Genomic DNA, 23,714 nt, shown 5'->3' on the forward strand with positions numbered 1-23,714 from the left:
GGGCAGTTCCGGGTATTGACTTGCGTGGCGGGACCCGCGGCAGCCATATTTGTTAAGGGAAAGGAACCCGAGGGAAGCAAAGAACTTTTCTTCTCTTCACCCGCTGCTTACCACCACAAACGAACCCTGAATTATGGCGGCTTCTGCGCCCGCCCCGCACACGACTGACTTCCCGGTTGAGGGTCGCTGCAGTTACTATGTGGAAAAGAAGAAGCGCTTCTGCAGGATGGTGGTGGCAGCGGGGAAAAGATTCTGTGGGGAACACGCTGGAGCCGCGGAGGTCTGGTATTGCCCCTACCATTTGGAGAGTTGGAAATAAGTTTCTTGGTCCGGAAACTCCCTTTACCAGAATTCTGCTCTGTTCGCTGCGTTTTTTGGCTTTTCCTGTGCTAAGCGCAGCCCTGCCCTCCCTATGCAGCGATACTGAGCCCTAGCGAAGTGTAGTGCTTCTCGCGCTAACTAAAGCGCCTACAGTGACCCGCTTATCTTGATACTAAGTTCGGGCAATAGTAGATCTTAGTTGTACTCCAAACCACCGCCTTATACACTCCGCCCAGTCTCCGCCTTCTTGATGGGAAATCGCAAGGTTTCACTAATTGTGTTCTGATTGTTTTGTGAGTAATAATCACTTCTTGTGAATACGGTTGAGAAACTTTTAAAAAAAATTTATTTAGACACACAACTCTTTAGTAGGGAACAAACTGATGGTTACCAAAGGGGAGAGGGAAGGAATGGGTGAAATAAGTACTGGGGATTAGGGAGTGCGCTTGCGAGGAGCACGGAGTGATTAAAAACTTAAAAAAAAAATTAGAGTACAGTCTTTTGAAAACAACTTGTAACTGCTGAAAGGGGGAAGGAAAGATTGAAAATCGTGTAAGAATTGACTTTTTTAAATTGAAACAGGAGGCGTATAATTTTGTTTGAGAATACTGTTAGGCATATTAATTGTACTGTCAATATACAGTTGACCCTTGGGGCGCCTGGGTGGCTCAGTCGGTTAAGCCTCTGCCTTGGGCGGGGGTCATGGTCCTAGGGTCTTGGGGTTGAGCCCCACAGCGATCTCCCTACTCACTGAGGATCTTGCTTCTCTCTTTCCCTCTGCCTCTTCCTTGGTTTTTGTGCTCTTTCTCTCAAATAAATAAAATCTTTTATTATATATATATATATATAGTTGACCCTTGACCACGAGTTTGAACTGCCAGTCCACATATCCCTGGATTTCATAAACACAGTACAGTATTATGAATGCGCTTCCCTTATTAAGACTTTCTTAATAACATTTTCTTTAGCTTTATTGTAAGAATACAGTGTATAATACATGCAACAAAAAATATGCATAATCAGCTTTATGTTAGCAGTGAGGCTTTAGGTCAGCAGTAGACTATTTGTACTTAATTCAAAAAGTTTTAAATCTCATTTTTTGGGGCGCCTGGGTGGCTCAGTGGGTTAAGCCGCTGCCTTCGGCTCAGGTCATGATCTCAGGGTTCTGGGATCGAGTCCCGCATCGGGCTCTCTGCTCAGCAGGAGCCTGCTTCCTCCTCTCTCTCTCTCTCTGCCTGCCTCTCTGCCTACTCGTGATCTCTCTCTGTCAAATAAATAAATAAAATCTTTAAAAAAAAAATCTCATTTTTTGAAAAGTCAAAAGTTGCTTGTGGAGGAGGGGTGTGGCTTCCCCTCCCCCCTTTCAAGAGTCAACTGTATTTTGGTGTATTTCCTTAGGATATATATGATAGAAAATAAAAGTAAGAACAAGAGATGCAGAACGCTTGTAGAAGAACCTGTTTAGTCAGTTTTGGAAACCAAATAGGCAAGCACCTGGTTTCATGGCTTCTGGATGTCCAATATTATTTACATTATTTCTATTAGGTGGTTTATTCTGGACAATATCCAGTACAGATCAGGGTTCCTTCATCTGCTACTGTCCACCATAGCATATCTCTACTTCATATTTTTGATTTGACGGATACTTGGCTAGAGTGAAGTATACAGAAACAAGCATATTCTTGTTTTGGAATGTGGAAGACCCATGACTTACATTGAGAACTCTTCGAAGTATACCTCCAGTTGTATTGTGGGTTGAGGAGATCAGCAAACATCCCTTGATCAAAAAATGAGATTTAATTGATTAATTAAATTTTTAAACATGAGATTTATGGTGGGAGAAAAGTTTTGTTCTCACTCTAAGACCTTATTATATTTGACTTTAACAAAACATCTCAAAGATAACTGCAAGTGCTAACAGTAGTAGATTGTGACTAGTTCCTTACAAGATGATTGGTATTATCAGAGAGAAAGGAATGTTGTTATTGGTCCCTTGAAGAAAGATTGCAAGACACCAAGGGAAACATGACACATGACGCAATTTGATTTTCAACTGTGGGCATCCTACTAAATCTGCAATATAAGATACATGATCTAATTAAGTATTATGTTTCCATCTTTTTTGTCTTAAGTATCATCTATAGCTGAGACCACTTGTACATAGTTTTACCCACTGGTTCTTAACTGAGGGTGATTTTGCCCCCCAAGAACATCTCAAAAGGGGCGCCTGGGTGGCTCAGTCAATTAGGCTACTGCCTTCGGCTCAGGTCACGACCCCAGGGTCCTGAGATTGAGCCCCACATCAGGCTCGCTGCTCAGTGGAGAGCCTGCTTCTCCCTCTCCTTCTGCTTACTTGTACACTCTCTCTCTCTCTGTCAAATAAATAAATAAAAATCTTTAAAAAAAAAAAAAAAAAAGGACACCGCAAAAAATTATTACAAAATAATGAGGCAAATTATAGCCAGTGCTATCACAGATTTGAAATTCCATATGTAGGTCTTCTCTAAATCTATTTGAAGCTATAAACCCTCATTATCCAAAGGAGTATTTGCTCATATAAACAAAAACTAGCTACTTTGGAGATTTTTGTTGCTTAACTTATTTTGTCAATGTTTTATTATTGTCCTTTTAAGGTTTCCTTACCTTGTTTTGGGAACACGTAAATTTAGGATTATACTGAAGTTGTATCTAGTATCTGTAAGCAATGACTTGATATTTTCTAACCAAGTCAATATATGATCTATCTTTCTTAGGAAGAAAATGCTCGGAAAAGAATTCTGTGTCCTTTAGATCCAAAACAGTAAGTATGGGTCCAATAAGGGTTTTTCTGTGCTAGAAAGAGTAATTGTCACAGGTCTTATAAAATTATTTTAAATACTTTTCTCTTTAAATTTAGCACAGTATATGAAGATCAACTATCAAAGCATTTGAAAAAGTGTAACTCAAGAGAGAAGCCAAAACCTGTAAGTGTTTTATCACTTTGATCAAATTGAAAGGTGAAATGTGTGGTATGTAATGTTTATATATACTTAGTTGATTACAAATGTGAATACTTAACAAGACTCTAGCCTTAAGGCTTGAATGTGATATATGCATTTGAGTGTATAGGACATCAGACTGTGAATCCACTTATAATCCTAATTCAGATAATAGAATTTGTGCAACAAGTGTATTGTTTAGAGAGTAATTTCACAGTTTATTCAAAATATTTACTTAGTGCTTACTAAATTTATTTCAATAAAATATGGCCCCAGCCTTCAAAGAGTTTATTTGAGACTGATAAGTTAACTTGTAAATAAGGGATCTTAATAAGTTTAGTGAAAGAAGTGCACATGTTGTAAGAGCACATACTTGTATAAAAATTAAAATTATATCCAAGGGGTCAAGAAAAGCTTTCCAGAGGGACTAACACTTAAGCTGAGTCTTGATTTGGCAAAGAAAAAGAAGAAAAGTCCATATAGGTGAGAAGAACTATATGCACAAAGGCAGAAAGTGAGAAACCACAGTGAGACTTTGAAGAACTCGGACTTTATTCTGAAAGATACGGGGAACCACTGAAAGATTTTAAGCTAAAGAATGATGTGGTCAGCTTTACCTCTTACAAAACTTTCCCTCAGACCAGTGTGGGAAGATGGCTTGGAATTAGAAGGACTGGTGAGGGCCTGTTGCTGAAATCCAGATGGGACATATAAGAGACTAAATGAAAGAGGATGGAAAGGGTAGGGAATAAATGCAAGAATTATTTAGGTAGCAGAATCAAGAAAAGTTGGTGACCCAAAGCTTAGAGTTGGATATGTGAGTCTGAAAGTCAGTAGAGTAGTTTGAAGTCAGTAAATACAGATCATAGGTAAAGCCTTAAATTTTTAAGTTACCCAGGGTAAGCGATTGGAAGGGTGGGGGAGGAACTTACTTATTCAATAAATATTAATTGAGTACTTATACCAGACATTGTACCAAGCATCCTGCCTATAAGAACATTACAGTCTGGTAGGAGAGACAAAAAATATAATATCTTTAAAATTGATTAAATACAGAGTGCTGTGGAAGAATAAAGGAAGAGAGCCTAACCCTCTTTTGGGAGAAATAGGGGATGAAAGAGATGAGGAAGGAGTCAGGGAGGCTTCTCTGAAGGAGTGTCATACAATGAGACTTACAGGTCAAAGGAGGATCAGCCAAGAGCACCTGGGTGGCTTAGTTGGTTAAGTGTCCAATTTTTTATTTCTATTCAGGTAATGATCTCATGGTTGTGAAATCAAGCCACCGGTTATGAAATCAAGCTTAAGATTATTTCTCCCTCCCCGTTGGCCCTCCCCTCCCCACAAAAGGCGCGGGGGGGGGGGGGGGGGGCGGCGATGGGAGGAGACTCAGCCAGACAAGGAAAAACAAACATATGTTAGCACCTAGAAGTGAGAAAGTTGATAGCTTTATCTGGGACTGGGCATTGCACACGACTTGGAATATAAACAAGAGGAGAACTGAGTGAAGATGAGATAAGATAGCTAGGAAGTAGAGCATGAGACCAAGAACAGAACTCTAGGTGACACTGACATCAAAGTGTGAGCTGCTCCTACCCTCAATGGGCTTTTGGCATTTCAAGTGGAATAGTCATGTCCTGTGTATTTCAAACATCCCTGTATTTAGTATTCCTGGCCTCTGAGCAGCAAATGGCAAAGGCACATGTGAGGAATATGAAGGATCTGAAGTGTAATCTTATTGTCAGGCTAACAAGTTAGCCTGCAGGTTTGTGGATGCTGGCAGAAGAGACTCCTGGGTCAGAGACAAAGGTCTTCATTACTCACTGCTCAGCAAGTAATATGGGCTTCTTGCCTGCATTGATTCCCCTTGTTCCCTAAGATCCATGGAGTCAACAGGGCCTAGGTGAATCCTGGCATTTTTGTGCATAGCTTATGTCACAGCTGAAGAACCTCAAGATTTTGAAATACATTTCTTCTAAAATAAAAAAGGGACATCTGGGTGACTCAATCGGTTGAGCTTCTGACTCTTGGTTTCAGTTCAGTCATGATCTCATGGGTCATGAGATTGAGCTTCATGTTGGGCTCTATGCTCAGAGGGGAGTCTGTTTGAGGATTCTTTCCCTCTACCCCAGACCCCCTTGGATGCATGCTCTTTCTCTCTCTCAAATAAATAAATCTTAGAAAAAGGTAATGGGGCACCTGGGTGGCTCAGTCAATTAAGGGTCTGACCCTTGATTTCACCTTAGGTCATAATCTCAGATTTGTGAGATCAAGTCCCACGTCAGGCTCCGTGCTCAGTGCAGAGTCTGCTTGATATTCTCATCTCTCAACTCAGTGCAGAGTCTGCTTGATATTCTCATCCCTCAACTCCTTCCAGCATGCATAAGCATGCTTTCTCTCTCTCTCTCTAAAATAAAAAAATGAAATATTTAAAAAGATAATAAAAAAATAAATGGGCAGACCAAAGAGAGGTAATTGAAGTGAAATTGAAGATCCAGGTCCTCAATCACACTAGTAGTATTTCAAAACTAGTGGCTATCATGTTCTCCAGGGAAGATCTGGAATTACTTCCATCATTGCAGAAGATTCCGTTGGAAGATGCTGATCTCGATAATTACAGAAAATCTTTCTGAAGATACACTAGAAAAATCTTATGCTATGTTATTTTAAACAACATAGTGTTATAATACCTTTCTATTTTTTATTTTAGATAAAAAACTAATAAATAAATTTATTTTAATTTATTTTATTTTAGATAAAAAATTTATTTACTCAGCATTTTATTTTTTTTTAATATTTTATTTATTTATTTGACAGACAGAGATCACAGTAGGCAGAGAGGCAGGCAGAGAGAGAGAGAGAGAGGAGGAGGAAGGCTCCCTGCTGAGCAGAGAGCCCAACGTGGGGCTCGATCCCAGGACCCTGAGATCATGACCTGAGCTGAAGGCAGAGGCTTTAACCCACTGAGCCACCCAGGCGCCCCTTAATCAGCATTTTAAAAGAGAAGAAATCAGACCTAAACCATTGTAATACCATATCCTCTCTCTCTCTTTGGTCATGCTGCCTGTCTGATAAACAGCCATGTGTAGTTGGTACTTTGTTGTTTTTGCTGTTAACACCATAAGCAAAACTGACACAGCTCAATCTGTGCTATAGATAGGTGAAAAAAGTTAATAAAAATTACTAACAAACTTCTTTAGAATATGACTGCTTATTCAAACAATATCTCACTAGAATATATGGTTCATGAATATAGAGATTTTTGTCTGTTCTGTTCTCTACTGTGGTGAGCCCTTGGCACTAAAGCAAATTAAAGACCATAGTAGGTGCTCAATAATTCATAAATGGGAAAAAGGGAGGATGGCAGGTACAGAGTAAGGGACGAAGGGAAGGATCAGTTTTTGACCTTAATTTTTTTGAGCTCTTCACATTAATGACAGTATTGTGGTTTTGTTTTTGTTAAGGACTTCTTTATTCAAGATATTAACGCAGGCTTAAAAGATGAAACAGAAATACCTGAACAATTAGTAAGTATTTGACTTTATATTTAATTTTAAAAGGTGTCTGTGAGCTATTTCTGTGAATAAGCTATGTCCCAGTTTTTGTTTAGGATAAATTAATTATTTTGAATTTAGAATGTATTTTTTCTATAGAATCCATATTATTAGTGATGGTTCATTCCCAGATAAGCTCATGCCCCATTTTTGTTTATAGGTTCCAATTTCTTCTCTTTCTGAAGAGCATTTGGAAAACTTAATTAAGAAATTGCAGAAAGCAAGTGAAGGTAAGTTTGCCTACAGTTGCAAGTTAAAATTTTTAAAATAATTAGGTGCCACATGAATTGATGCCAGTATGGTTTACAGAATGTTACTACCATTGCTCAGAGCCCTACGGTTTCATGTTTGGTTGCTTAAGCTATTGTGCTTATATTTGGCACAGGTTTGAACTCTACACTTAAAGATCAAATTATGTCCCATCCAGCATTGCATGATGCCCTTAATGACCCTAAAAATGGTGATTCTGCAACCAAACACCTGAAACAGCAGGTATGTTTAGGCCAAAGTAATTATACTAAAATTGGCCTTTTGTTCATTTGTCAAAAGCTAACATTCTTTCTAAATATAATTCTTAATGAGATTTTGTTTAGTTTATCTTGTAGGGAACAGAATCTTTCCATTTAAAAAATAAATGTAAGCATATATTAAAAACTTTTGGCATGGATATGGTTCTGAGTATTATGTGTTAAAAATTTCAAAGCAAGGGAAAAAATTTAAAGCCAAACAAAAATATCAATGTGCTCATGCTGCCTTTTGTAGAAATTACCTTGCTTTTTTCCAATTCAAGCCAGATGTGTTTGCTCGAGTTTATAAAATAATCTTGTGAAGTTTGCAGGCTTCTATTTTAGGTAACATTGAAAAATTAAAGTTACTTGGTCCAAGAAGATGCTTTGTTGAGTTTGGAGCAGGAAAGGGAAAATTATCTCATTGGGTTGATATTGCCTTAAAAGATGCTGAAAAAGTTCACTTCATCCTAGTAGAAAAGGTGACCACGAGATTCAAGGTAAGTGAAACCATGGCAGTATATTAGTAACCAAACTTTGTTTGTACTTTTTTTGTTAAAAAAAGAAACAATGATACTCAGAAACATGTCTCTTACAGAAAATTATTTTTCATGTTGATTTGATATGGCTTTTTATTCTAATTATATTGATAAACTGAAGATAAATTTTTTAATCTAAATTTTAATAGTCCATTGAGCTGAGTTCTTTAAATTATTTGCAGAGACAAGAAAATATGTGGAAAGGGCCAAGCTCAAGCTAGGAGTTAAAAGTCTTGGGTTCTAACCTACCTGTGTCACCTACTGACTATTCATTCAGTAAATATTTTATTCATTCATTAAATATTTATTGAGCCTACCATTAGGCACCATGATACACATTGGGTAGGTAAAGTCAAGACAAGGTCCCTGTGTCCTATTACTGATACTTAGAAAGGAGAGGCAGACAAATTAATGATGATAGAAAAGTATCAAAGTATGAAAAAAATCTGCACAGAGTATAGTGTGGTTTCAAAAGAGGGAGTGACATGTTTGATTGCAGGGAAAGGACACAAATGGCTCCATAGAAAAGGTGATGCCTGAATTGTGTCTTAAAAGGAGAATTGGTGTTTCCTAGATAGAGGGTTTGAGGAACAGTGTAACAAATACCTGAAATGACAGGGAAACATGGAAACACTTCTGTCTGATGGGAATGCACGGTCCCAAGTAGAGTTCAGTGGTGATGAGATGGGAGAGGATGGCTAGACTGGAAGGTGTCCTGTTTTGTGCCAGGGGAAGGAGTTTGACTCTATCCTGCTATGTGCTGGGGATTTGGAGGAATGAGATTTAGTTCTTGTCTTTGAGAAGCTAATATCTAGTGGAGCATACTTATGAGTATTTTGGTTCAGTATGCTAAGTCTCTTATGATAATGGTAAGTACCAAAAGCCATAGGAGCAAGAAGATACAACACCAGCCTCAGTGTAGTGTGGGTCAGGGAAGGTTTCCTGGAGGAAGTGACCGCTGAGAGGAGATTGAAAGAATATGTAAGAGTTGGTGAAGAAAATAAGAAGGCTTTTTTAAAGTTCATCCTAGCAGTACCATTAAAGCTATATCAGAAGAGTCTGAAACTTGAAGTAGGGAGATTAATAACAAGATAATTATATCCAGTAATCCAAGTAAGAAATGGGCCCGAGCTAAAGCTGTTGTGGTGGGATGGAGAGGAGGGAAAGGATATGAGAAGTGCTAAGATTTTGGAAGCAAAGAGAGTTGGTGATTTATTAGTCATTAATAATGAGGAGTTATTTCAGGTGACACTTTATGGCTTTCAGTGAATGGTGGTGCTTTTTATCTGAGATAGGGAATATAGAAGGTGGAAGAGAAAGAATAGGTTTGAGGGGAGAAATGATGAGTTCAGTTTTGAATGAGTTTGCAGTTGAAGTAGAGCTTTCTAGTTCACAGCTAGATATGTAACTGGTGCTTATCAAAAATATCTGGGCCACAGTGTTGATTTGTAAATCATAGGCATAGGGACATAGATCAGAATGGTGGTTGTGATCTTTCAGAGAGAGTAAGAAGAATGAGCCCAAAATAGTATATTACGGCCTAACAAAGGCAAAGGAGCTGGCAAATAATCTTAGGTTAGTCACTTAAGATTAATAAACCTTAGTTCCTTCATCAATAAATTGTGAAGTTTTAGAGTTAAAGGAAATAATTATACATAATTTTTAAAATTTTTCAAGCCTTTTAAAAATGTATGATATTGTTATTTTGGAGTTTCCATCAAAGAATATACAATCTTAAACTTCTAACTAGTGATTTTGGTTTTTGAATATTAAAAAATAAGATGGGAAATTATTTCCTCTGAATTTTGAAAACAAATAGAAATATTTTTAAATTCATAAAGCTTTTTTTAAACATAAAAAAGCTGCTGTTATGACAATGTTCTCTTTGTGCAGGTAGATGGCAAACACAGAAAGAAAAATTCAGTATTTGAGAGACTTCAAATTGATATTCAACACTTGTGTTTGAGTAAGTTGCATAACTTTCCATTGCCCTAGCATAAATCATAGAAGTTTCAAATTCTGACTGTTGCTTAGAAATCCAGTGATGCAGAACAGTCCTTCAGGGAAAACAAACTAAAATTAATGCATTATTAATATAGAATGTTATATCTATCATTTGGATAAATGTAAATTGAATTAGGGTTGGAACTTTTTTAAGATGAGGTTTCAGTTTCAATTAGAAATGAAGTGTCATATTAGGAAGGAGTTTAAAAGTTTTGGTGACATGTCCCTACATTATTTCTTTGTCTTTTCTAATTATGAGTCTCTTCAGGGGCATCTGGGTGGCTCAGTTGGTTGAGCATCCGACTCTTGATTTCCATGTTGGGCATGAAGCCAGCTTAAGGTTTGCCCTCTCCCTCTCCCTCTGGCCCACCCCCTTAAAAAGGCTAGTGCCTTCTGCCTGTCATCAATATGACTTTACGTAAACTGTTGAAGAAATGAGCATTCTTTGTCGAGCTGATGGTAAAAGATACTTCCTAGGATTTTTTTTTTTAAGATTTTTATTTATTTGACAGAGAGAGAGATCATAAGTAGGCAGAGAGGCAGGCAGAGAGAGAGGGGGAAGCAGGCTCCCCACTGAGCAGAGAGCCTGATGCAGGGCTCAATCACAGGACCCAGATGATGACCTGAGCTGAAGGCAGAGGCTTAACCCACTGAGCCACCCAGGCACCCCGTCTAGAATTTTAAATTGTACCAAGATAATTAATCTCTGTGGAAGTCACATTTCATACACACACACACACCTTTAGTCATACACTTTGTGCCTTTTCTGTGTCTTTTTATAGTTTTTTGTATTACTACAAGCATATCCTAGTAACCTCTTCCATCCACTAATTAATACAGCTTTGTGAAACCCCACATTTACATATAAATCCCTGTATTTAAAACTGTTTAACTGAAAATATTACTTTTCTGATATTGAAAATCCTAGACAAGTTTTTATGCTATGTGTTGAATTCTTATTAAGAATACTGAAAAGTTGCCTACCATATTTATTAGTTTCTAACCCTTCTGTGCCCACCATGTGCCCCCATTTCATATTTTTAAACTGAAATAAGAGAAAAAGGAGCAAATATCTACAATCTAGGTCAATACTGCCCTTTTAGAATTTGCATTAATTGGAAAATATTTTTTCCTGCTAAGCAGTGACTGTCTAAAAATGTAACCACGAGTGAAAATGTGAACTATAAACTCCTGACTTCCATGCTTCTGTTTTTTCCTAATAGTTAAAAAAAAGACTTATGTAATGACATACTGAGGGTGATTAAAGGTAGTTTGAAATGAGGAGAAAATGACATTTATTTAAAGGACTTTTCCTTTCTGGGTGGCAGGGTTGGAATTGACTGCTCGTCATTTAAGGGGAGGAGAGAGAATAAGAAGTATCTTGAATTAGGTCACTGCTGACATCCTCACCTCCTTTCTTTTTTCTTTGTTTTTTGTGGGTTTTTTCCCCCCTATTGGGGGCTTTTATTAAAGTTACATTTATGTGGTTAAGAGTCAAATAGTTCCACAGGTTCTCAAGTTGTTTTAAACATAGCACCAGCCACTCCCTCCCTGCCATGGCTCTCTCTTCAAAGCCAACCACATTTATCTCTTATGGGTGAATTTTTATATTTATCTATAGTGTCTGACAACAGGCTTTTGTTTTACCTGATTCCCTTTTTTTCCCCACAAGCATAATCTATCGGTTTTTCCCAATGGAAGATGAAAATTTTCTACCCCTGCCCCATCTCAAGTGCAAATACTTCCCATTCCTCATTTTTCTAATACGTATTAAATCATCATTTTTTTTCCCCAGACCATGTAGGAAATTTCTTTATCCTATATTTTTTATTGTTTACTAAATTAATAATTTAGTTTTATTTACTTGGTCTTATAAAAATGTATTTGTTATAAATACATTCATCAAGTATTCTGTTAGTTTCCATCTTCCTGAAAAATTCTCCCCTGTATGCTTCAGACATGTTCTGATCAAGACTGGATGCCCTTTGTTCCTGGGGCACAATGATCAACGTTAAAACTCTCTTCAGTCTCATCCTCCTTCACTATCCTAGGTAGAAATTTCTTTTTCCACATCTTTTCCCACTTCTTCCTCTGTTGATTTAGTTTTTTCGGGCAGAGCACCTAGTCCTATAGATTCCTGAGAAACAGTGCATTAGAGATAAATTTGAGACCTTGCATTGTCCGGAAACATCTTTTATTTTACACTTGACTTGGCTGGGTATTTTATATTTCTAGGTTTAAAATCATTTTCCTTTAGAATTTTGCAAGTTCTGTTTCACTAGTATTATTTAAAAGTTCAGTGCTATTCTGAATCTTGGTCCCTTGTACTTGATCTGCTTTTATTTTTTATTTATTTATTATTATTATTATTTTAATATATAGGTCCTTCTTTATCCTTAGTGTTTAAAATTTTCACAGTAATATACCTTCCTATGGTTGTTTTTATCTGCTTTGCCTGACGCTTTGATTTATACCAGTGGTTTTCAGTGGAGGCTGCTTTGTCCCTCAGGGCACATTGGCAATGTCTGAAACACTTTTGGTTATCATAGTAGTAGGCATGCTGCTGACATCTAACAGATACAGACCAGAGGCCTGCTAAATATCCTATACGGTATGGTAGAGCTCCCCAAAACAAAATTATTGGGGTCAAAAAGTCAATAATGCTAAGGATGAGAAATCCTGATTTAGAGATTCTAGTCCTCTCAGCTTTCTGGGAAATTGCCTTGCATTCTTCCGTAATTTTCTCTGCTTCACTTTCTCTTTTCTCCCATTATGGAGGAATTCTTACGATACAGTTACTAGACCTGCTGGGGTGGTTTTCTACTTCTCTATGTTGTCTTTGGTTTTTTTCCTATACTTTCTAAGATTTCCCCAACTTAATTTTTTCTCTCATAGTTTTAATTTCTAAGATGTTTTTCTCTGAGTTTACCTTTATTGTTGTATCTTGTTCTTTTTTATAATTATAATATCTTTCTGAGGATATTAATAATGGTTTTTTAGATTTATTCTCCCTTCATTACCTGTTTTCACAATTTGTTCTTTTCCATTCGTTTTGGTCTCTTGACTTTTGAGGCTGTCCTCAAACATCTGGTGCTCCTTGATGGTGTGTTCTTAGAACTGAGGGACTCAGAGCTCTGAGTACTCAGGTGGAGTTGTTTGAGCTCCACTTTGGGGTGATCTGCCTAAGATGTGATCTTTTTACTTGGGCAGGTCAGATTCAGCAGAGAAGACTCTTCTGATCACCTGTCTGGAGGGTAAAGGTCTGATTACCAACATCTTAGGACCCTGTGGGAAACAAAAGCTAGGGAAATTAGTATGCACACTCACTGACTCCTGCAGTTTTGCAGTACTTCAACTTTCAACTTCCCGTTGTCCCTCAAGCTGCTGTCCTCCTGTTCTACAAGCTCCAGAGAATTAGTCTAGTCTTTCACCACGTGGGAAAGAGGTAGCTACCAAGGAGCTATGAGGTGGGGATCTGACTATTAAATAGACTTTCCACCATCACTTTCTATTGTAGCTACTCAGCTCTACTGCCAAGGTACCTGATGCTTGAGTCTTTTGAAGGTTTGTGGAATAAATTTGGTTGAGTCACAGCCTTTCCCACTTTTGTCTCCTTTAGTTCTCTTTCAGATCTTGTTGAGTTTATACCTTTTTAAACATCCTTTTATCCTCATTTCAGTGGAATTTTAAGAGGGAGTAAACCAGATATTTGCATTTACTCTACCATCATTTCCCAGAAGTTCCTCTGCTCTGTTTTCCAAGCCCAAAGAAATAGGAGAGAGAGGGACACCTGCGTGGCTCAGTCGGTTAAGTATCTGCCTTCAGCTCAGGTCATGGTCTCAGGGTCATGAGATCAAGTCCCACATCGGGCTCCCTGCTCAGCTGGGAGTCTGCTTCTCCCTCTCCCTCTGCCGCTCCCCCTGCTTGTGTGCTCACTCTCTCTCTCACAAGTAAAATCTTTTACTTCTTAATCTTTTAAAATCTTAAAAATAAATAAATAAATCTCTTTTTTAAAAAAAAGAAAAAAAATAGAGAGGAAATAAGGTAATTTTTAAGCATAAAGCAGAAGGGCTTTCTTAGACATCCTTTCTCTTCACCCTAATTGATGCTAAGGATGAGAAATCCTGATTTAGAGATTCTAGTGCTCTCAGCTTTCTGGGAAATTGCCTTACATTCTTTCGTAATTTTCTCTGGTCAGTAATTGTAATTGATGGTTAGTTTCTTGAACTACCTTAATTTAAACTTCTATATTCGCTGACACAGGCAAACTATTCCACTTGGTACCATTTTCTCCTGGCATATAATATACTAACATTTGAAAGAAAGCAATAGAATGGTTGAAATATTTACTAAGTACCTGCATTGGACTGTTGACTATGATAGATGCTGTAGCTGGATTTGTAGCAGGAAGCATACTTTACATTTCAGAATCTTATAAAAAGGAAAAGAAATGGTGGGTGGGGTGAGGCCATACCACAACTGTGATATATTACATCTCACTGCATTACCTGTAGACCCTTTTTTTTTTCTTTTTCAGGACTGTTATGAATATTTTCTTTTTTTTTAATTTTTAAAAAATTTTTTAAAAATTTATTTGGCAGAGAGAGAGATCACAAGTAGGCAGAGAGGCAGGCGGGCGGCGGGGGGAAGCAGGCTCCCCACTGAGCAGAGAGCCCGATGTTGGGCTCCATCCCAGGACCCTGAGATTGTGACCAGAGCTGAAGGCAAAGGCTTAACCCACTGAGTCACCCCAGCGCCCTGAATATTTTCTTTTTTTAAAAAAATATGTGAAAAGCTAAGATAATATCTTATTTTTGAGCATTAAGGTACAGTAAAGTCTATAGTTTAATTAATACTGAATATTGTATTGTATAATATAATGTTATTCATAAATGTTTATCATATGTATTATTTGTTCAAAATAAATCTTGCAGGAGGGGAAGCTTTGACTTCTTTTATTGATGAGTTAATATTTAGCAGAGTAAGGCTTATACAGAGGAAAGTCCTGAGTCAGTGTAGAAGAAATAATACTGTCCCAAGAGTCAAGAAACTTTACCTTGGGAGGAGAGGCCCCACCAGGGGCAAGAGGGAAGTAAAAGGGGGAAAAAGAAGAAAGAAACTTTAATTTTAATTCTGGCTGGTCAGCAGCCCTCTGTGTTACTTATCAGGTCACTACAACTGTGAGTCTCTTATTCCACAGCTATAAAGTGAGAAGTTTTTGTTTGAGTCTCTTTCATCCCTTAAATTCAAGGATTTAAATTAGTTCTCTCTTTCAGGAGGCCTTGGTAATGTCTCATCTCACAAGAATGCTAACTTGGTTCTCATTTCCTTTTATTTCAGATAAGATTCCTTTGCTAAGCAAAGAAAAACTACCTGTGGTAGGAATTGGAAAGCATCTATGTGGTGTGGCAACAGGTATGTAAACATACTAATAACCTAGATGAACACACTAAGTTTTAGCTTAACATGGTCCAAGTCATTGAAATAGTCTCTTGAGTTAGTTTATTAATAAGTATGCTTATAATTCATTAATCTTCATAGTAGCACTGGCCCTATGTTAGATCAGATATAGAGTTTTCTTATTTATCGGCTTATTTTGGCCATTTTGCAGGATAAATCAAGAGTGTTACATGTAAATACTGAGATATTTAGATGTAAATAGACTTAAAAGACTTAAAGCTTTTTGGGTTATATTTCAACCAAAAAGGAAACAAATCATTTATGGAAACTATATGATTCTACTCTAGAAGCTACTGAATTTTCAAGAAGTTGCTTGGGAAGGACTCTGAAACCTCTAATCTAGAAGATGATTATACATACCAGGATTCTGGGGAAAATGAAAAAAGAAATATTAGATAAAAAATATAAGATATCTTATTTTAGCACATCCATCTGTCAGGTGTAGCATGGTAAGGTAGAAAGAGCACAGATAGTCTGGAAATTGGATAGTCTGGAAATCAGCTGTGCTGTGTAACCTTTGCAAATTATTTAAACTTTCTAAGCTTTGGTTATCTCATCTGTAAAACAGAGGTAACATATAATTTACCAGGTTACATGTAAATGTCTGGCACATATTAGTGAATGTTAATTATTATTACATTTCCCTGGCTCCTGCTGGTTTCATCAACTCCCATACAAGGAAATTGGAGCCTCCATTAGACATTATTTAGGTTGACCGGGAAATGGCTTGTGTTGTCTTTCATGGTTTTTAAGATGACTTTTGTGTACCTTATATCATTTGACCCTCATAAGAGTCTTCTGGCATAAACCAGTTCTGTCCTGGGGAAAGGGAAAAAACGCACTCATTTACTCTTACCCATCTGACCCAAGTTTGTCAAAAATACAATCTATATTGTCGATTTTCATTGCTCCACACACTGTCCCCTCTTAAGTCACTCTGTCTGAATTTTTCCTTCATCCCTCTTATTCTTATCTTACTGAAAAATCTCTGCTGTAGTTGCTTGACCTTTTTTAAAATTTTTATTATTTTTTTTTAAATTTAATTAATCTCCACACCCAGTGTGGGGCTTGAACTCATGCCCACGAGGTCAAGAGTTGTATGCTTTTCAGCCTAAGCCAGCCAGGCATCCTGGTTGCTTGCCCTTCTTGAAATTTTGTTCCTTCTCTATTGTGACATTCTTCTTTCCTGGTTCTTCTACTACAGCTATGCCCTTCTTTCTCTCGTGGTCTCCTTCCACTACCTGTTCTTCAGTTATTAATATTTAGACCTCTTGGCTACATACCTAATATGTCTTAAACTCTTCAGTAGCTCCTAATACTTAGAGCATAAAGTCTAAGCTCTTTAACAGGACGACCGGCTGTCAGTCTGGCCCCTGCCTTCCAGCCTTTGATGCTTCCTGTCTGCAGCTCTGCTGGTCAGCAAATGGAAATCCTGTGTACTTTTCCCATGTACTGTACTGTGTCAAGTTCTGATTTCTTTCAAGTTCTGTTTATCATAATCCCATCCATACATCTTTACTTTATGATATTTTAGTTGTCTATTATATAATTCTAGCTCTCCCACTATGCTGTGAATTTTTGGCACACAGGGAGTGTTCAAACACAACGGTTGGCATATAACAGAAACAATAAGCATTTCCATGAATGAATGAATAATCTTGACCACGAATTTGCTGTTTCCTAGTCCCTTTCTTTGGTATGTCATTTTGTCCTTTAAGTTCTTTGTAAAGGAGGCATTAAAATAGATTGTTACAAGCTCCTCCTGATTCTAAAATAACTTCATTCTTCTAATAATTTTTCTGTTTTATTCACATTTCTGAAATTCACTTACTTAAGTCCAAAATAAATAAAACTAACTTGAATATATTTTGTCAGTTAATAATAGTTTAAGAAAATCCCTTTCTCCCAGTGTTTATTGACTTCAACTCCTATATTGAATTAAATTTACTAGTAAAATACTAAGTCATTTAATAATCACTGGTGACATCTTAGGGTAATAAAATTTTAAAATGTGTTTTTGATTGAATAGGCACAGCATGCTGGCCTAATCAGACAGAAAATATGTTTTCTGGGTTTTTTTGTTTGTTTTACAGTATATATTTGGGGTCTTCCCCCTATTGTCAACCATAGAGCAGTCTTCACTGGGAAATAGTCATAGTCATCAAAAAATCTATTTGTTTAGCTTTTAAGTTTAAAACTCTTTTGAAAGTGGAATACATCTGCCTTGGATGTTTATGTATATACTCATCATTACATTCACAAAGATTGCACGTGAAAGGCATTCAGTAATTAATGAATGCATAAGTACATAAGGCTGCTCAGTGAGGCCTACTTTTCACAGAATGACTCCCTCTTACCAACTCTTCAGCTTCTCAGGATTTGCTGTGAATATTATATGTTTCAGGACTGACACCTAACATCAGTCTAAGCAGATGCTAAGCAGATGCCTTTTCCCTCCATTCTTTCTTTGGGTTTCTTAAGCTCAAAACTTCCTGGAATGTAAGTGTAGATAGATCAGTGATTTTTTTCCTATTCAAGTCATTTCCTCAGCTAGAGTAGGAGAAATGAGAGCCAAGTTGCTTAGTTGGACTAAAAGTTTTTACAGACTGTAGAAGTTAAGCTTTAGCCAGTTTTGGGGAGATGTAGAATAAATCAGTGAAAATGAGATGCTAATGAGAAAACAGCAAATATGAGCAAAATTGATAATTCATGGAAGAATTCTTACAAGTATAAAACTAAACAGGTTTTTTGTTTTGGGGATTTTAGAAACCATACTGCTGAATAAATGTAAAAAATACTTACTTTTAAAGATGCTGTGGTTTGGGGGGGCCACATAATTGTGTTTGCAGATCTTGCATTACGATGTTTGGTTGAAACCTATGCTGCCAGTTGTGAGGAAAGGAATGAAGAACCTTTAGCCAAACGCATAAAGAATGATAAAACAGGAAAAGAAATTAACACTGTGGCCAAGAAAGGAAATGAGAAAAATGTCCCAGAGAAGTGGAGCCCTGTGGCTGGCATTGTTATTGCACTCTGTTGTCACCACAGGTGTGATTGGAGACATTATGTGGGCAAAGAGTATTTCAGGGCTCTAGGCCTTGGAGCAGTGGAATTCCACTACTTCCAGCGAATGAGTAGTTGGGCAACTTGTGGGATGCGAAAAACATCTTCGGAAGCCTCCAGTCTCAGCACAAAGAGAAAAGATGAGCAGAACGATGATAGTGAAGAGCATGACGACGGTGGATGCCAAATCACAGACGAAAGCAGTGGCAGTGCGCCTGGGTAAGTGACTTCTTGGAAATGCATGACACCAGGGCAGAAATGTTTTGTTATTGCTGGACTTTCTTTTTAGATAAATGTCCCCTAGAATCTGTTCATGAAAATGCATTTTACCATCCAATTTTAGAATACATTAAAATACACTTTTATTGTGGCATAAACAAAACATCTTTTGGTAGCATGGGATGTAGCACCTAGTATATTGCAGGTTACTTCAGAACTTATCAATACATAGTAGTGACTAAAATAACTTTTTGTAAACTTCTACAGAATTTAACAATGTTTTGTATTTATTCGGTTTAGGTTCCTTACTGTTGAAGAGAAGAAGAAAATAGGGCATCTTTGTAAATTGCTGATTGATCAAGGCCGAGTCGAGTATTTACGGCAGAAAGGATTCAGTCCTGCTTTACAGTATTATACAGATCCTCTGGTGTCTTTGGAAAATGTATTGTTAACTGCTTTACCAAATCATTCTTCATCACCAGAAACAACTGCTTAATGGAAAAGAAATTGTGAACATCTGTCTTCCACCAAAAAAAAATTTTTTTAGTTGTATTTTTATATTAATGAAATATACTTTACGTAGTAGAGATGTGAACTTTAAAAACTGTTGTGGCCTCACTGAACTTTGGTAATAGCTTTGTTTTTTACTTAGAAGTCCAAATGTTAGCAAATTCACCAAATTCTCAAAGTAAGTCTCTTCAGCAGGGCATCTTGAGTTATATTATCCATCAGTATTTATAGAGATTGGTAAAGTAGTTGAACAGTTGACTTGGTTATCTGAAACACACATAACACATCAATACACAACTAGCACATTAGCTTTCTATTTGTATTAATTTGGGAAATTTATTGTCCTTTGGTTTTATTTAATACTTTTTACTTCTCAAGTTCAAGATGTATGATCAATTGTCTGTTTGTACCAAGGGCCTGTCTGAGAACTTGGCTTATATATGGATTTTTTTGTCCATTCTAATTTGGAAAGTATAATCAATTGTGATTTTTTTTATTCCTAATGCAAAGAAATTCAGAGATGTTCACAATCATTAATGAATTCACCTTCAGATTACCAGAGCCATATATGTATTTATGTGTTATCTGAATTTATTCATGATGAACAGCAAAACTGAAGAGAAGGTTTTCAAGGGAAATAAACTGTTTCACTTCATTTTTTTAATTGAATAATTATCTAGTTAGAACTTCCAAAAAGATAACTTATAAACCTCATTCACAAATTAAGTTGAAACTTGAAATAACTTCTGAAGTTAATTATCACATCTTTTAAAAGGACATTTTTATACATATAAGCACAATTATAAATACATTCTCTCCTTTTGAGAAAATAATTTGGAATAAAATGGAAATTAGATAATGAAACCAAAAACCCACCTCACACTTAGGCCTTACTTAACATATAAGCAGTTTCTATGCACAGGCAAATATTAAGCCAAACATATAGTAAGGACTGTTACTATCTTCATGTTATACTTCATGTATTTCTGTCTTTATTTGTAAAAATTGTCTTAATCATTGGTACTTTTGCCAAGACAAAGATCAGAATTAATAATTTTAGGTACTATAATGATATTCTTAGATAATTTTTTTATCCTATATATAGATTTATGATCACATGAATTGTAAAATAGAAGCCTAACGCATTTTGAATTCCTGGCTTTTCCACTTTAATCTCCTATGTTTTATAAGACTACCTAGGGACAGATCCTGCCCTACCACCTCAGTGTATGACCTTGCACAACTACTTAATCTCTTTGTGCCTCAATTTCCCTTTTTAAACTGAGGATGATGAAGATAATAATAATACTACCTACCTCACAAGGTTTTTGTAACAAATGAGATGACACTTGTAAAATACTGAAAACAGCTCCAAGCACAGTGTAAGTACTCAATAAATACATTAATAATACTAATTCACAAATCTATTTTTAATAACAAGAGGCAAACGGTTTGATTATCTCTGCTTAAGTTGTAACTTTTTTCTCTTTTTATAAGTTCTGTGCCAAATATTATTAAAGTAAAATAGTTTGGATTATTTCTCAAGTTTGTTATTCATGCTGCCCAATCAAGAGAACATAAATAAAGATAGTATACATACATCATTTGATAATTTGCGTGATTTTATTGGGTCAGGCAATGCTAATTTGTGTCATACAATCTGTTTTGCATCATTTAACAATTTATGCCAAGGAATAAAAAATATTCTACAACAGGCATAATCTCAATTACGCTTCACAAAACATACACATACACTCAATAGTTACAATAGTCCTGTGCCCATTTAGCTTCATGATGTTTCTGACAATGGTACCAAGTACTTTATGGACAGATGAGCTTGTCCTTCAACAAGCTATAGGTCAAGATTCTTGTTTTCCCCAAACTTATTTCCCTTAAGATACCATGAGAAAGTAACTATGTGGGATATGTATATTGCTATTCCTTGACCTGCCAAATTTACAGGGACAGTAAACCCCTTGTTGAACTTTCAAATTCATCCAAACAACTACCTCTTCCCACATGTCCCACAACTATGTCAGATTTCCTCATCATCCATTTCTGCCACCTCATCTCAGCATCACCATCCATCCAGATGCTCTAACCAAAACCAGATTAATCTTGGGGTCTTCTCATTTCCCATCATCCATTCACCAATTCTATCTACTATCTGGTTTTTTATCTATTTATACCCCAAACAAGGCCCCAAACTGTAACTTTACTTGTCTCCCAATATATTTTTCCTTGCTGTTGTTTCTGTAACTTGCTACCACAGATCAGATGACCATTTCCTAATATCTGCCACTGGATGTTAGTAAAAAATGATTTATTCTAGCTAAAACACTGTCCAATTTTCTTGGATTATACTCCTTCCCCAAAGCAACTATGTGAAGATAAATTATATTTGAACTTTTGATTCAAAAACTCTTTATGTTTTAGTGCATTATAAAACTATGATTTCTATTACTGTACTATTGTTTTGTTAGTTTTATTAATATAATTATCTCTTTGGCCTCTTCTAATCTTGGTTTAAGTTAAAGGCTTTCCTTCAGTGAAAAAGTGGTTTAATTCTTAATTATCAGAGACTGATTGAAATCTATATATCAAAACCTCACATTTTAACTATTGGCTAAAAATATGTGTTCTCTTAATATTTCTCATTCCTAGGCAAAATAATTGTATTGCTATTTTTGGACTGTAGAAAAAGAGGAAATGACAGGGAAGGTAATGAAATATATGACAAACTGATAGAATGAGGTAGTGAAGCTTTAAGAATCACATCTTCAGGGACACCTAGATGGGTCATTTGGTTAAGCATCTGCCTTTGGCTCAGGTCATGATCTCAGGGTCTTGGGATTGAGCCCTGTGTCTGGCTGCCTGCTCAGTGGGGAGTCTGCTTCTCCCTCTCCCTCTCTCCCAACCCCCCAGTGTGTGCTCTCTCTCAAATGAATAAATAAAATCTTAATAAAAAATAAAAGAGTAACATCTTCATTCATTTGGTTGTGCTTCAAGTATTTGGCTAAAGAAAAATTTAATTCTTGTCACCACTTGAAGAACTTTCAATACCTTTACAACTTCTCTCCAAACCTTTTTCAAAACTGTGAACAGATTGGAATTTCAGTTTTTTCCTCCCACAATGTTGACCAAGAGACAAAATTTGACAAAAAAGATAAAATGGAATGAGAAATCCATAAAGGAATGTATATATATATATATATGTATATATATATATATATATACACACACACATTCCTCTATCAAATATTTGACATGTGTTTATATAAAAAAGCCATACCTGCTCTTCTCCGGGATTCTTGTATATATGCATGCATAAACTGAAGGCCAAATAATTCCTGTTCCTCTTCTTCTGCTGTGCTTTCACTGGGAGGAAGTGTTACTTCCACTTTCAATGGGTTGTCTCTGAAGTTGACAAACCTAGCAGTTCACCAAAAAACAGTATTTTTATAGATGCCATAGAAGTGTACATTTATTTCCCTGGGGAAAGATCAAATGGTAACACACTAAATTACTTTTTTTAAAACTGATTTCAGTAACCGAACATTTTGGTAAAATGTAATAAATCTTCAGAATCTTCTAAGTTTTGGAGTGCCTGGGTGGCTCAGTGGGTTAAAGCCTCTGCCTTCGGCGCAGGTCATGGTCCCAGCGTCCTGGGATCAAGTCCAGTGTCAGGCTCTGCTTAGCCGGGAGCCTGCTTCCCTTCCTCTCTCTCTGCCTGCTTCTCTGCCTACTTGTGATCTCTGTCTGTCAAATAAATAAAATCTTTTAAAAAATAAAATCTTCTTAAGTTTCTTTTCCAGAAGGGAAAAAAAAAACCACTAGCTTTAGACAACTCATTGTCAAAGCTTATCAAAGTGACTATTAGTCCCTTGCATGTATTTAATATGAAGTTGAGCTTCCCAGAGCAATTCCAGTGCATTTCAAATATACAATTAATGCTATGACCTTGAAGTTTCTGCGTATTATATAGACTTGTGTCTTATATATCACTATATCTTCATCAGGTACAGGACTCAGCAGCTCCTGAATAGGTGAATGAATGAATGGATGAATGATTTTGTTATGGGAATTGTGGGATTTGATGTGAATTCTCACATCTTATGTTCTCTGTCAGGAAACAAAATTTTGGAAGGAAGACATTTGAGGGAGTTCTGAGGGTAAATAAGTTAGTAAAACGTTTCATTTATTCTATCTGTAACAATTGCCTGTGTCCACTGTAGTCATTTAGAAGGAAAATAAGCACTATTTTTATGCTTTTGATTTTTATTTATAGATGAGGTTTGTTACTAGTTCCAAAGATGATTTTCATAAAAATGTCACCAGCCGAGCACATTCCTAAAAGCTCACAATCCCAGTATGACTTTTGTTTCAAAGATTCTTTCTTGAATAATTTTGGCCAGTAGTACATGAATCCTACTTATAAATTACAGGATTTCAAAGTTGGAAAATTTTTTAAATGTATTCATTCATATGAATGAGAATTCAAATCTAGTAATAACAATTTCTCTATATTACTTTGTTCTGCAGCCAGAAAGGAACATGTCAGTT

At 36.5% G+C, this 23,714-nt stretch overlaps 2 protein-coding genes across 4 annotated transcripts in view; one reads left to right on the forward strand and one right to left on the reverse strand.

Annotated features, from left to right (window-relative positions):
• On the forward strand, nt 1-20,755 carry TRMT13 (tRNA methyltransferase 13 homolog). 2 transcript variants are annotated; one of them, XM_059138080.1, is made up of 11 exons: nt 1-280; nt 3,075-3,121; nt 3,218-3,284; nt 6,761-6,823; nt 7,011-7,080; nt 7,236-7,342; nt 7,689-7,856; nt 9,789-9,861; nt 15,240-15,314; nt 18,209-18,641; nt 18,942-20,755. In XM_059138080.1, exons 1-11 carry the CDS (start codon nt 134-136, stop codon nt 19,135-19,137), a joined length of 1,446 nt encoding a protein of 481 aa, XP_058994063.1. In that variant the 5' UTR covers nt 1-133; the 3' UTR covers nt 19,138-20,755. The 2 variants fall into 2 exon arrangements, with proteins under 2 accessions (XP_058994063.1, XP_058994064.1); XM_059138081.1 differs by lacking the exon at nt 18,942-20,755 and having other exon boundaries at nt 18,408-18,601.
• LRRC39 (leucine rich repeat containing 39) overlaps nt 18,760-23,714 on the reverse strand; it is a 22,315-nt gene continuing 17,360 nt past the window's right edge. For both annotated transcript variants that reach the window (XM_059138083.1, XM_059138082.1), the window contains exons 8-9: nt 22,444-22,583; nt 18,760-19,418 (exon numbers count right to left, since the gene is read on the reverse strand). In XM_059138083.1, coding sequence (XP_058994066.1) covers nt 19,363-19,418; nt 22,444-22,583 — 196 coding nt within the window. In that variant the 3' untranslated portion in view covers nt 18,760-19,362. The remainder of the gene's footprint in view (nt 19,419-22,443; nt 22,584-23,714) is intronic.

This window comes from Mustela lutreola, chromosome 10 (assembly GCF_030435805.1).
Source record: "Mustela lutreola isolate mMusLut2 chromosome 10, mMusLut2.pri, whole genome shotgun sequence".
NCBI lineage: Eukaryota > Metazoa > Chordata > Mammalia > Carnivora > Mustelidae > Mustela > Mustela lutreola.